Below are 12,500 nucleotides of genomic sequence, written 5' to 3' on the forward strand. Positions count from 1 at the left end.
GGCATGACAGTTAAAAGCAATGTTAAATAAATAAGTTTAATTGTCGTCTAAAAAAGTTCCCAGAGCTTGTTGCAGCTCTTATAGCCTCGGGTAGGAAATGCGATCACTTTGGTGCACAACTAAAAAAGGCTGCGCTGCAGATTCTCAGTTTGTATTTTAAAAACCAGCAGCAGAGGATCTCAGAGGCCGTGAAGGATTAGAAAACCACAAAGAATCAGTGATGTACGCCTGTCCTAACCCACTGAGAGCCTTATAGACGGGTAAAAGAACTTTAGACTCAATCCTAAAAGACACAAGGAGCCACTGCAGGTTAGCTAAACCCGGGCTGATCTGCTCTCTGTCGCATTCTCGTTAAAAGTCAGTGGAGTTAATTGGAGTTTGTCAGCGGTTTGTTTTGGAGCACCAGTCAGAGGAGCATTGCAGAAGTCCGGTCTGGTAGAGATAAATGCACTAGTTTCTCAACGTCTTATTGGGATAGGAGTGGCCATACCTTTGCAATATTCCTTAAATGAAGGACAGAAAGCTGCTGTGCAGCTGTGTTTATGTGTGATGTAAAATGCAGCTCTGAACTGAGCTGCATTTAGTACCAATTCTCTTTTGGTTTGCGGACCAGTCAGTATAATTTCTGTTTTCTTGTTATTTAATTTAAGGAAGTCGGTCTGCATCCAGATGTTTACCTCAGCCAAAGCAGATGTTAAAAAGGAGACTCTGGTCTAATGCAATTCACAGCTGTGTGTCATCGGCGTAGCTATGGAAATGAAGCTTATGTCCTCTGATAACGTCTCCCAGACGAAGCATAACGAGAAAAGTAAGGGACCAAGGCAGCTTCACTCGTACTTCCTCCTTTCTCCTTGATATGTCTAAAACACTCCCAGAGAGGCCAACCAAGAAGAATATTGCAACTTCTCCACATCTGGCAGAGGATGCTTGGTCCAGGAGGTCGTTGGCAGGCGCAGGGTTGAGCAGCGTGTTTATGGTTGTAAACGGAGTCCTGGGGTTCTTGTTACTGTCGCTGGTGATCCTGGACAAGCAGGCTCTTCTAGCACAGCGCACGGCAGAGTTAAAAGCTAACCCTCGGTCCCTTTAAACATTATAATGGATGTCTAGACCCATTTTCCTCCACCTTCTCTCTGCTGCTCTGCAAGATCTCTTGCACTCACGGACAGAATCTGTCATCTATGGTGATATTTTATTGACTTTTTCTTTTTTTCCTTAAGTGTTGCAGCTGTGTTTAAAATACTGGTCAGATTATGATTAAAGCAATAGACCATTTCATTTACAGAGTCATTTATGTTGGGTATGTTGGATGCATCCAGCTCCAAGAATTTGTGCTGGGTTTTGGTGAGTATTGACCTTTTTCAGACAATCATTTCTTTTTTTTTTATCACTGGTGCGGGCAACAGGGTATCAAAGACACACAAAAGTGTGACAATGTGAAATCAATCACAGAGAAATTAGTAACACATATTCCATTTGATATAAGTAAATCAAGTGTGTTCCAAAGAAGGTGGGTGGGCTCACTTACACGCTGGGTGAGGTCCAGATCCTCAAGTAAAATTTTAAAATTGTGTGTCAAGGAGTCACTGTGTGTGAGATAGTTAAAATCTAAGTTAAAATCACCACTGATGACAATCCTGTCATGGCTTAGTATGATAAAAAAAAAAAAGAAAGAAAAGAAAGAAAAAATTGTTGACAGGTAATTGAATACATTTAAAGTGCTTTCTCTATACTACAGCAAGTCCACCACCACGGCCACTGAGTTAAAGAGATGACTAAAGAGATGGTGATTGACTTCCACAGGAAGGTGCCACAGGAAGAATAGCTGATGCTTTGCAAAAGCTAATGGGGATCTTAATAAACTCAAACTCAAACTCAAACATCACACCGGTGAACATCCAGGGTCGGGACATGGAGATCGTGGCGGCGTACAGACCTGGGAGTACACCTCATCAATAAACTGGACTGGACAAACACAGATGTCCTGTACAGGAAGGGCCAAAGTTGTCTCCACCTGCTAAGATGACTGAGGTCCTGTGGAGTCTGTAGGACACTGTTAAACACTTCCTGTGTCTCGGTGGTGGCATCTGCAGTCTCTGCAGTGTCTGCTGGGCTGTGGAGCTCTGAGAGGGACAGACTGAACAAACTGCTCAGGAGAGCTGGCTCTGTCTCCGACTGCCCTCTGGACACCATTGAGGACGTGGGTCAGAGAAGCATGTTAGCCAAGCTGACATCAACCATCAACAACCCATCCCACCCCCTGCATGAGCCCCCCCCCCCCGCCCTAAGCAGCACCTTCAGCAGCAGAGTTTCCTCAGGTCCTTTATCCCTACTGCAATCAGACTGTTTAACTCCAGTACGGTATAAAGCTGCACTGTGATAGTACACACTTGCTGCTGTGATTTTGCACACTGCCACTGTTATATTGTGTATATTGTATTTATTGTATATTTTGTATACTGTGTCCATTGTTTTTGAATCATCTCTCCTTATGCTGCTGCCTGTAACACCTAAATTTGCCCTATGGGGGATAAATAAAGTGTTATCTTATCTTATCTTATCTTAAAAACATAAAATCAAGATCTTTATAAGTGATAAAATCATTTAGGATAAACATTTTGTTGGGGAGGCACAGCTTAAATAATACAGGCTGGTGGCATGTGGTCAGGAGAGGAGAGGCAACGAGAGAGAAGGAGCAGAGAGAGGAGATGCACAGAGGAGCAGAGAGGAGGGAGGAGAGCATGGAGGCAGAATGTTTTTAACAGTCCATCAGGTGAGCAGCTGCTCCCTGAGGAGCAGGTTTAGCCTCCTCTTACAGACTGAGAGCGACTCTGCAGGTGGGATGGAGTTTGGCGGCTCGTTCCTGCAGCGAGGAGCCACAGAGGAGCAGAGTCCAGCTGCTGGTTCAGGGCCTCGTTGTGCTGGAGGCTCCAGGCGTTGCTGCACGGCGGAGCGAGGAGGCCGGGAGGGAGCGAACACCTGGAGGAGGGAGGCCAGGTGGGCAGGAGCAGGTCTGGCTGCTGCTCTGCAGGCAGCAGAGAGTCCAGGTCTTGAGTTTGATGCGAGCAGCAGCTGGGAGCCGGCGGAGGGATATGAGCGGCAGAGCGACGTGTGCTGTTTGTTTGGGGCTGGCTGAAGACCAGGTGCAGTGCCACCTGCTGGACCATCTGCAGAGGCTTGAGCGCCGCCGGGAGCCCTGCCAGGAAGGAGCTGCAGCACCTGGACCACGAGGCGTGCTGCAGGTTCAGACAGGTGTGGTCTGATCCTCCTGATGTTGTACAGGCCAAATCAACAAATCAACAACAGTGCCACGGAGGTCACATGTTCCTTAAAGGTCAGCTGGTCATCAGTCATCACACCCGAGCAACTCTTCTAGCAGATTTTGTCGGAATGAGCTGAGTGAAATCCAGTTGGATGCTGATCTGTTGTTGTACAGAGGGACTGGCTGGGAAGACGAGGAGCTCAGTCTCTGATAGGTTGACCCGAAGGTGGCGCTCCTTCATCCACGCAGAGACTGTGGGGGCGTCTGGGTGGAGCGACAGGAGGAGCTGGGTACCATCAGCATGAGAGGACCTATGAGAAGCCATGTGAGAGGAAGACTGCACCGAGAGAGGAGGAGTGAGAGGAAGACTGCACCGAGAGAGGAGGAGTGAGAGGAAGACTGCACCGAGAGAGGAGGTGTGTACTGAGAAGAGAAGGGGACCAAGCACGGAGCCCTGAGGAACTCCTGTGGACCAGCAGGAGGCTTCAGACTCTTCCTCTCTCCATGAAGGATCTCCCTGAGAGGCAGGGAGGGCAGATCCTGAGAAGCTCAGCGAGTGCAGAGAGGAGGATCTGCTGGTTAACTGTGTTGAAGGCAGCTGATTGGTCGAGCAGAGGTAGGACAGAGGACTGACAGGAGAGCAGTCTGCTTTTGAAGGCGGACTGGTTTGGATCATGTAAGTTATTCTGAGTGAGAAATTCAGAGACTTGGTTAAAGACTGTGCGCTCAAGTGTAAATTTCAACCAGAGATGAGTTGAGTGTAGTTTTCTTTAGCAGTGGGGAAGGCCTGTGTAAAGGCTGTGAGGAACAAACCCATAGTGAGTGAGGAGTTGAAGTGTGTGTCATTGCAGCAGTGAGTGTGGGTGAAATGTCCTGCAGGAGGTTGGAGGGTACAGGGTCCAGCGGACGGGTATTAGGACGAGAGTTGAATATAAGTCTGGAGACTTGTTCCTCGGTGACGCTGGTCAGTGAGAGAATGAGGGCCCATCAGCTGCTTAGATGCTGAGTTGGTCAGGCTCAGAAAACTGATCACTGGTGGCAGAAACCTCATCAGTAAGAAATGATGCCAAGCCGTCTGCAGTAAGCAGAGGTGGTGGTCGTGGCAGCGGAGGGTTGAGGAATGAGTTAAAGGCTAAAAATAATTTCCAAGTGTCTTCGGTGTTGCTGATTTTCTCCTGATAATAAGTGGTTTTGGCATTTTTTAGCTGGGAGGAAAATACCAATAGGAGAGTCTGATAACTACTGAGGTCAGCAGGAACTCTGGATTTGTGCCATTTTCCCGGTTTACGGTTACCAAAAGCAGCAGCTCTGATCTTTAAAGTAAATCCTTAAAACATTCACACATCAATACAACACACCGCTTCATTTAAAACATCTAAAAAGCAACACAGGGGACGCCCCGGTGGCTCACTGGTTCAGAGCACATACCGTTTACCAGGGCTTCGTCCCGATGGCAGCGACCGGGGTTCGAATCCGACCTCAGGTCCTTTGCTGCATGTCATCCTCTCTCGCCCCTGCCTCCTGTCTCTTTCTACTGTGACTGTCAAATAAAGCAGAAGTGCAAAAGAAAAAATCTTTAAAAAAAAAAAAAAAAAAAAGCAACACAGGGACAGGAAGAGTCAAATGTCTCTAAATCTGACAAAATAATTCAGGTGGGTGGCAGGTGGATGAAGTGGATTTGGAGGGCGTCAGAGCCGATTTGCGCATCACTACCTTATGTTATCTAATAGATATTCTGTTGTGTGTGTGTGTGTGTGTGTGTGTGTGTGTGTGTGTGTAGGTGGCGATCATTGCTGGGAACTTTGACCTTGCAGAAATTATAAAGATACACAAAACCTCCGATGTTGGTGAGTCTCTGTTGGTTGTGTCATCTACCTGTGTGTGTGGGTCTGTTGCCTCACATTTATTTTCGTGTGTGTGTATGTGTGTGTGTGTGTGTGTGTGTGTGTGTGTGTATGTGCAGTTCCCTTCAGAGAAAGCCCATCATACACCAAGCGTCGAAGAGTGGGCGGGACCAGAGCGTCAGGTGGGAGTGGCCTGTCCTCTCCTCGTTCTCTCATTCGCTCAGCCAGTGACAACGCTCTGGAAAGCCCCGCCTCCTCCCCTGGCCCCTCCCTCCACAGCCTGGAAACACACCACGACACACATACACACTCACTGCGACGACACACACGCCGCCTGAGGTACATAAACACTGTCTCTCTCTCTCTTACTCACACACACACACACACACACACACACTGTTGTGTAGTTGTGTAGTTGCCAACTGTAACTGTCTGATTAGAACAGTGTTTGTTGTTGTTGTTACGACTGTAGCCGAGATTAATATTGCTGTTGTTGCTAACAGTGTTAGTGTTGTTGCTAACAGTGTTAGTGTTGCTAACAGTTAGTGTTGCTAACAGTGTTAGTGTTGTTGCTAACAGTGTTAGTGTTGTTGCTAACAGTGTTAGTGTTGCTAACAGTTAGTGTTGCTAACAGTTAGTGTTGCTAACAGTGTTAGTGTTGCTAGCAGTGTTAGTGTTGCTAACAGTGTTAGTGTTGTTGCTAACAGTGTTAGTGTTGTTGCTAACAGTGTTAGTGTTGTTGCTAACAGTGTTAGTGTTGCTAACAGTTAGTGTTGCTAACAGTGTTAGTGTTGCTAACAGTTAGTGTTGCTAACAGTTAGTGTTGCTAACAGTGTTAGTGTTGCTAACAGTTAGTGTTGCTAACAGTTAGTGTTGCTAGCAGTGTTAGTGTTGCTAACAGTTAGTGTTGCTAACAGTTAGTGTTGCTAACAGTTAGTGTTGCTAGCAGTGTTAGTGTTGCTAACAGTTAGTGTTGCTAACAGTTAGTGTTGCTAACAGTTAGTGTTGCTAACAGTTAGTGTTGCTAGCAGTGTTAGTGTTGTTGCTAACAGTGTTAGTGTTGCTAACAGTGTTAGTGTTGTTGCTAACAGTGTTAGTGTTGCTAACAGTGTTAGTGTTGTTGCTAACAGTGTTAGTGTTGCTAACAGTGTTAGTGTTGTTGCTAACAGTGTTAGTGTTGCTAACAGTTAGTGTTGCTAACAGTGTTAGTGTTGTTGCTAACAGTGTTAGTGTTGCTAACAGTTAGTGTTGCTAACAGTTAGTGTTGCTAACAGTGTTAGTGTTGCTAGCAGTGTTAGTGTTGCTAACAGTGTTAGTGTTGTTGCTAACAGTGTTAGTGTTGTTGCTAACAGTGTTAGTGTTGCTAACAGTTAGTGTTGCTAACAGTGTTAGTGTTGCTAACAGTTAGTGTTGCTAACAGTTAGTGTTGCTAACAGTGTTAGTGTTGCTAACAGTTAGTGTTGCTAACAGTTAGTGTTGCTAGCAGTGTTAGTGTTGCTAACAGTTAGTGTTGCTAACAGTTAGTGTTGCTAACAGTTAGTGTTGCTAGCAGTGTTAGTGTTGCTAACAGTTAGTGTTGCTAACAGTTAGTGTTGCTAACAGTTAGTGTTGCTAACAGTTAGTGTTGCTAGCAGTGTTAGTGTTGTTGCTAACAGTGTTAGTGTTGCTAACAGTGTTAGTGTTGTTGCTAACAGTGTTAGTGTTGCTAACAGTGTTAGTGTTGTTGCTAACAGTGTTAGTGTTGCTAACAGTGTTAGTGTTGTTGCTAACAGTGTTAGTGTTGCTAACAGTGTTAGTGTTGCTAGCAGTGTTAGTGTTGCTAACAGTTAGTGTTGCTAGCAGTGTTAGTGTTGCTAACAGTTAGTGTTGCTAGCAGTGTTAGTGTTGCTAACAGTTAGTGTTGCTAACAGTGTTAGTGTTGCTAACAGTGTTAGTGTTGTTGCTAACAGTGTTAGTGTTGCTAACAGTGTTAGTGTTGTTGCTAACAGTGTTAGTGTTGCTAACAGTGTTAGTGTTGCTAACAGTTAGTGTTGCTAACAGTGTTAGTGTTGCTAACAGTTAGTGTTGCTAACAGTGTTAGTGTTGTTGCTAACAGTGTTAGTGTTGCTAACAGTGTTAGTGTTGTTGCTAGCAGTGTTAGTGTTGCTAACAGTATTAGTGTTGCTAACAGTGTTAGTGTTGCTAGCAGTTAGTGTTGCTAGCAGTGTTAGTGTTGCTCAGTGTTAGTGTTGCTAACAGTGTTAGTGTTGCTAACAGTGTTGGTGTTGCTAACAGTGTTGGTGTTGCTCAGTGTTATTTAGGTGGTAAACGTATCAGCCTTCACTAATGGCTGCTCTCTGGCTAATGAGGTTGTCAGCTGATTAACTGCAAAGTCTCCTGTGATATTTACTCACCTGAGCTTTCAGAGTCAAATTCGACCATCTGTCTCACCTGTCTGTACGTCTGTCTGCAGCCCCAGTGGGGGGGGTCATGTGGAGTCAAGTCCCCCTGCCTCTCCTCCCCCCACTCCCCAGGTGAGGAAGAGGAGGCTGTACAGCGCCGTGCCAGGACGCACCTTCATCGCCACCCGGTCTCACGTTCCCCAGGGTCCCGGAGAGATCCAGCTGCACCGAGGAGAGAGGGTCAAAGGTCAGAGAGATAGACAGATTCAAAATCAGACACAGACAGGCCAAAGGTTAGGGAGAGGTCAAAGGTCAGACACACAGGAAGGCTCCTGGAAGGCAGCAGTAATAATGGAACTAACTCAGAATATATGTACAGTTCTGTCTATAGGTGAAGGAGGATTCTGGGAAGGAAGCGTGAAAGGCCGAACCGGCTGGTTTCCTGCCGACTGTGTGGAAGAAGTCCAGATGAGACAGTATGACCCGCGGCTGGGTAAACACACACACACCTGGGCAATACTCACAAATACATACACAAATATATTGTTTACCCACTCCGACAGGATTACATTCACCTGTATGACCCGCTCAAGGCGTTAGCTTCACCTGTCACGTCAAGCAGATCAGATGTAAACATGTTGTTTTCAGAGACGAGGGAGGACCGGACCAAGAGACTGTTCAGACACTACACTGTGGGCTCCTACGACAACTACACCTCCTACAGGTAACACGCAGTCACTGCACCTCCTACAGGTAACACACAGTCACTGCACCTCCTACAGGTAACACCCAGTCACTGCACCTTCTACAGGTAACACACAGTCAGTGCACCTCCTACAGGAAACACACAGGTATTACACCTCCTACAGGAAACACACAGTCACTGCACCTCCTACAGGTAACACGCAGTCACTGCACCTCCTACAGGTAACACGCAGTCACTGCACCTGCTACAGGAAACACACAGGTATTACACCTCCTACAGGAAACACACAGTCACTGCACCTCCTACAGGTAACACGCAGTCACTGCACCTCCTACAGGTAACACGCAGTCACTGCACCTCCTACAGGTAACACGCAGTCACTGCACCTGCTACAGGAAACACACAGGTATTACACCTCCTACAGGAAACACAATCACTGCACCTCCTACAGGAAACACACAGTCACTGCACCTCCTACAGGAAACACACAGTCACTGCACATCCTACAGGTGACACACAGGTATCACACCTCCTACAGGTAACACAGTCAATGAGAACCATGGAAACTCATGGTTTGTTGTCAGTTGAGTCTAAATGGTCCTCAGTAAAATGTAAACAGTACGTGTTTAATTCAATTCAGTTTCAATTCAATTTCAATTCAATTTATTTGAATAGAATGAAATCATAAGAGAAGTTTCACAGAAACCCAACAGATATCGACCAAACCCATGAAGCAACACCTCCAACAAGAGCAGCACAGAGAGACAGACAGACAGAGAGAGAGAGACAGGGAGAGACAGAGACAGACAGAGAGAGAGACAGAGACAGACAGAGACAGAGAGAGACAGGGAGAGAGAGAGACAGAGACAGACAGAGAGACAGGGAGAGAGAGACAGACAGAGACAGAGAGACAGGGAGAGACAGAGACAGACAGAGAGAGAGACAGGGAGAGACAGAGACAGACAGAGAGAGAGACAGAGACAGACAGAGAGACAGAGAGACAGGGAGAGAGAGACAGACAGAGACAGAGAGACAGGGAGAGACAGAGAGAGACAGGGAGAGAGAGAGACAGACAGAGACAGAGAGAGACAGGGAGAGAGAGACAGGGAGACAGACAGACAGAGGAAGGATCAGACTGTAGGACCGAGTGATGCAGTTCGGGGCTGGATAGTAACACAGTGGTGATAACAGCAGTAACTCCAACTCTAAAGGTGCTGCAACATCAGTAATAATCATAATAACATGTTCATCGGGGGCAGCAGCTGGTTTGCCATCACGGCTGCAGACTCTACAGCTGCTGACCCTGACCCTGACCCTGACCCTGACCCTGACCCTGACCCTGACCCTGACCCACACCCTGACCCTGACCCTGACCCACACCCTGACCCTGACCCTGACCCTGACCCACACCCTGTCACTGACCCTGTCCCTGACCCTGACCCTGACCATGACCATGACCCTGACCCTGACCCTGACCCACACCCTGACCCTGACCCTGACCCTGACCCACACCCTGTCACTGACCCTGTCCCTGACCCTGACCCTGACCCTGACCCACACCCTGACCATGACCCTGACCCTGACCCTGACCCTGACCCTGACCCACACCCTGACCCTGACCCTGACCCTGACCCACACCCTGTCACTGACCCTGTCCCTGACCCTGACCCTGACCCACACCCTGACCCTGACCCTGACCCACACCCTGTCACTGACCCTGTCACTGACCCTGTCCCTGACCCTGACCCTGACCCTGACCCACACCCTGACCATGACCCTGACCCTGACCCTGACCCTGACCCACACCCTGACCCTGACCCTGACCCTGACCCACACCCTGTCACTGACCCTGTCCCTGACCCTGACCCTGACCCACACCCTGACCCTGACCCTGACCCACACCCTGTCACTGACCCTGTCACTGACCCTGTCCCTGACCCTGACCCTGACCCTGACCCAAACTCTGACCCTGACCCTGACCCTAACCATGACCCTGTCCCTGACTCTGACCCAAACTCTGACCCCGACCCTGACCCTGACCCTGTCCCTGACCCTGTCCCTGTCCCTGACTCTGACCCTGACCCTGTCCCTGTCCCTGACTCTGACCCAAACTCTGACCCTGACCCTGTCCCTGACCCTGTCCCTGTCCCTGACTCTGACCCAAACTCTGACCCTGACCCTGTCCCTGACCCTGTCCCTGTCCCAAACTCTGACCCTGACCCTGACCCTGACCCTGTCCCTGACCCAAACTCTGACCCTGACCCTGTCCCTGACCCTGTCCCTGTCCCTTACCCAAACTCTGACCCTGACCCTGACCCTGACCATGACCCTGACCCAAACTCTGACCCTGACCCTGTCCCTGACCCAAACTCTGACCCTGACCCTGACCCTGACCCTGACCCTGTCCCTGACCCAAACTCTGACCCTGACCCTGACCCTGTCCCTGACCCAAACTCTGACTCTGACCCTGACCCTGACCCTGACCCTGACCCTGTGCCTGACCCAAACTCTGACCCTGACCCTGACCCTGTCTCTGACCGCCACAGAGGACGAGAGGAGGAGAGAGCACAATTTTTTTAAATGTTTGACCTTTCTGTGTGTGTGTGTTGTGTGTGTGTGTGTGTGTGTGTGTGTGTTTTGTGTGTGTGTGTGTGTGTGTGTGTGTGTGTGTGTGTGTGTGTGTGTGTGTTTTGTGTGTGTTGTGTGTGTGTGTGTGTGTGTGTCAGTGATTATGTGATTGAGGAGAAGACAGCCGTGCTGCAGAAGAGGGAGAGCGAGGGATTCGGCTTCGTCCTGAGAGGAGCTAAAGGTAGGAAGAGATGCATTCTGGGTGAAACCTGTCAAAATAAAAGTTGAAGTCTCTGTCCTCGTCCAGGCCTTCAGTGTTTTCTGTCTCTTTATTCTGTCGGCTGTAATTCGTCTGCGTTCCAGATGCAGCTGGTTTATATTTTGCAGCGTTGCGTGTTGGAGGCTGAGCGAGCAGCTGCAGCTGTTTGTTCTGATCAGAGGGATTATAAACCGCTAGATAACATTATAATAACTAACATGAACAAGGCTCGGGCCCTCACATGTTGACTGCCTTCTCAGGCTAGTTGACTTAGTGATGTCATAGTGACATCATGGTGACATCACACCAAGCCTCAAGGCCTGAGGCACCCGCATCGCAGCCGTGATTGGATCGTATCCGATGCCCTGCCCCGACAGTCGTGGCTGGTTTTCTGTTTGTTCTGCAGTCGAGTTGAGTCGACGTCCTCTGACACGAGCCAGCGCCACGCTTCCACAACAGTTTCAACTCAGGAAAATGGATTCCCTCTCTTCCTCGGTGTACCTTGTGGGGGAAAATTCACTTTCTTCTTCTTCGGAGAAGTTCCCAAGTTCCCCTGAATGCAGCACGAGGCAGAGCGTTGTCATGCATCATGTAAACACTAAATAAAAACGGCTAGCAAACATGTTTTGGATGGAAGATTAGAGGACGCAGTGGACTGAGCTGTGCCCGTCACAACCACTGATGTGAGCGACAGTCCTCTGGATGGAACGAAGCTTCAGGACAGAGAATTTGATTTGATGATTTTTAGAAATCGGTTCCTTGAGGAGTCACTGAGACGAAGCTCAGGCCTGAGAGACCTGAGGCCTGTATCACGAAGCGGGATTAAGGCGTTAGCAAGGTAACTTCAGGCTCCACTCCGGATTTTCTGTATCTGATCGGGACAGGAAACCTGTCCTTTCAGGACAGGACTGAATCCTACCTAAAGCTCCGCCCCCTGGCCAATCAGCTGTTTGCCAAAACGTGGCCTGCCCAATCACTGAGGATCCCCTTGAACAACGAGTCCAGATGAGGAGAGCGTCACGGCTGAGAGGATTTTCCTGTCTGACTCTCTGAGAGAGAGAGACAGGCTGTGATGCTGATGTTCAGCAGCTTCAGGCTAACAGCTGCTGCTGCACAGAGCTGACACTCTGCAGGAGAGGAACACAGGAGAGACCATTACAGGACATCTGATCATTACAGGACATCTGATCATTACAGGACCTCTGATCATTACAGGACATCTGACCATTACAGGACATCTGATCATTAAAAGGATTTTAGAGGTGTTTCACAACATTTTAGGGACATTTAAAATGGCACAATTAATCAGCTGCCCTGCGATGGACTGGCGATCTGTCCAGGGTGTTTCCTTGCCTTCGCCCTGTGAGCTCTGGAATAGGCTCCAGCAACCCCCCGCGACCCTAGTGAGGATAAGCAGTTTAGAAGATGAATGAATGAATGAATAATCAGCTCTAAATATTTTTGGGGGTCAAATTGTTCCTGG

The 12,500-nt window shown here is 48.5% G+C and overlaps 1 protein-coding gene across 1 annotated transcript in view; it reads left to right on the plus strand.

Annotated features, from left to right (window-relative positions):
* shank3b (SH3 and multiple ankyrin repeat domains 3b) overlaps positions 1 to 12,500 on the plus strand; it is a 39,295-nt gene that overhangs the window by 8,285 nt on the left and 18,510 nt on the right. The window contains exons 10-15 of the mRNA XM_030046063.1: positions 5,040 to 5,106; positions 5,223 to 5,442; positions 7,556 to 7,731; positions 7,864 to 7,977; positions 8,133 to 8,208; positions 10,917 to 10,999. Coding sequence (XP_029901923.1) covers positions 5,040 to 5,106; positions 5,223 to 5,442; positions 7,556 to 7,731; positions 7,864 to 7,977; positions 8,133 to 8,208; positions 10,917 to 10,999 — 736 coding nt within the window. The remainder of the gene's footprint in view (positions 1 to 5,039; positions 5,107 to 5,222; positions 5,443 to 7,555; positions 7,732 to 7,863; positions 7,978 to 8,132; positions 8,209 to 10,916; positions 11,000 to 12,500) is intronic.

This window comes from Myripristis murdjan, chromosome 23, assembly GCF_902150065.1.
Source record: "Myripristis murdjan chromosome 23, fMyrMur1.1, whole genome shotgun sequence".
Taxonomy (NCBI): domain Eukaryota; kingdom Metazoa; phylum Chordata; class Actinopteri; order Holocentriformes; family Holocentridae; genus Myripristis; species Myripristis murdjan.